The sequence below is a fragment of the Myotis brandtii genome, unplaced genomic scaffold (genome assembly GCF_000412655.1).
Source record: "Myotis brandtii unplaced genomic scaffold, ASM41265v1 scaffold132, whole genome shotgun sequence".
NCBI classification, from domain to species: Eukaryota; Metazoa; Chordata; class Mammalia; order Chiroptera; family Vespertilionidae; genus Myotis; species Myotis brandtii.
Window position 1 is genome coordinate 5,486,123 of NW_005354673.1, and position 1,856 is coordinate 5,487,978.

General features: G+C 41.3%; 1 protein-coding gene across 1 annotated transcript in view; it reads right to left on the reverse strand.

The window, feature by feature from the left end:
* GPATCH2L (G patch domain containing 2-like) overlaps positions 1-1,856 on the reverse strand; it is a 57,360-nt gene that overhangs the window by 23,167 nt on the left and 32,337 nt on the right. Inside the window, exon 7 of the mRNA XM_005860181.2 lies at positions 687-772. Coding sequence (XP_005860243.1) covers positions 687-772 — 86 coding nt within the window. The remainder of the gene's footprint in view (positions 1-686; positions 773-1,856) is intronic.

The following is a 1,856-nucleotide window of genomic DNA, read 5'->3' on the forward strand; positions in this document are numbered from 1 at the left end:
AGGTCCCTGCTGAAGTTTAAAATTTAGTGGGGGGGGGGGGGAGCCCAATAAACAAAGTCAATATAGACAATGTTAACGCTCTAATAAAAAAGAAACAGATAGTAAGCAGAGTGGTAGAGGTGGCCCCTTTAAATAGGATGGTCTAAGAGGTCCTCCCTGAGGAGGCTGAGATGAGAAAAAGCCAATCCTGGGAACTGCTATAAGACGGCAGTCCAAGTAAAGGGAGCACGTGTGAAGGTTCAGAGGCAGGAAAGGGTTGCTACTTTTGAAGAACAAAATGGAGCTCCCTGGTGCAGCTGGATCCCTCCCCCAGTGAGGAGAAAGACGTTTATGAAAGGGGTTTGGACATATAGGCAGAAGTCAGATTATGCAGAATTTTGCAGGTCATGGCAAGGATCATTAATAATGTTCTCTGAAGATGGGGCTTGTAGAAGAAATATGAAATATGAGCCAGAAAACTAGGTCAAAGTTGAAACTTAAATCACATACTAGTCACATGACCATAGGGAAGTTACCTTGCCACTCTGCCTCAGTTTCTACATCTGAAAACATCCATTGACCTCAAAAGACTGTTGTAAAGATCAAACTGGACACTATACACAAACACACTTCATAATTCAAAAGGTGTTGTAAAAAGAAAAACGGCATTGTCTGGAAGAAATCGCCACAAGAAGACCATTCATTACCTGGCAGAGCAGTGTGCAGGTGAACACCGTCGGTGAGAAGCATCAGCAAGAACATCCAGGGAGTAAAGGGGAGAGAGGGGATTAAACTGCAAAAATAAATAAGATTATTTTAGTAAAGCGTATACAAAACAGCCATGATTGAAAAGAGTAACCTGCTACTTGATTACTTTTTCGCTTTGACCATTCAACTCCTTTGCTGTCCCACAGACACCCTTCAGTAAGGTTTTGCACATCCAACAGTGTACCCAGCACAGCTCATCTACCACCCCAAAAAACTATTCTTTTCCAAAAACTTCTGATAAACAATAATTACTTAAATGGCAGAGGACAGTACAGTGGACCCTTGAACAAACACGGGGGTTAGGAGCACCAACCCCCAGCACAGGTCGAATATTCATGTATAACTTCTGACTTCCCCAAAACGTAACTACTAACAGCCTACTGTTGACCAGAAGCCTTTCTGATAACATAAACAGTCTGTTAACATATAGTTTATATGCTATGTGTATTATATACTGCATTCCTACAAGAAGGCTAAGAAAAAGAAAATGTTATTCAGAAAATCATAAAGAAGAGAAAATACATTTCAGTTTGTTTTTTTTTAAATTTGTGTATAAGCAGACCTGCACAATTCATATGCATGTTGTTCAAGGGTCAACTGTACTTTATAACTGACATAACGGAAACTTACATCTGTTGATTACCACCCCTTGGGCCTAAGAAGACTAGCATAAAATTACCTTTTCATTTCCTTATCCTGGCAAATGTTTCCAGTGAATAACTGGTTAGCACATACTGGCAGCACAGTGTAGTGAAAACAGAACTACATTAAGAATTGGAATATTTAGTTCCAGTCTACCATCTGAGCAGTCATGTATTAAAAACTACATAATCACTTTAAGCTTTACTATCCTCACCTGGGAAATGAATGTACTGCTTTCTGTCTTACCTATTTCATAGGACTTTTATGAGGGCTGAATGAAACACTGCTTTCAGTTTATAAAGTAACTAGAGGCCTGGTGCACAAAATTCGTGCACCGGTAGGGCAGTGGTCGGCAAACCGCGGCTCGCGAGCCACATGCGGCTCTTTGGCCCCTTGAGTGTGGCTCTTCCACAAAATACCACGTGCGGGTGCGCATGTACAGTGCAACTGAAACTTCGTGGCCCATG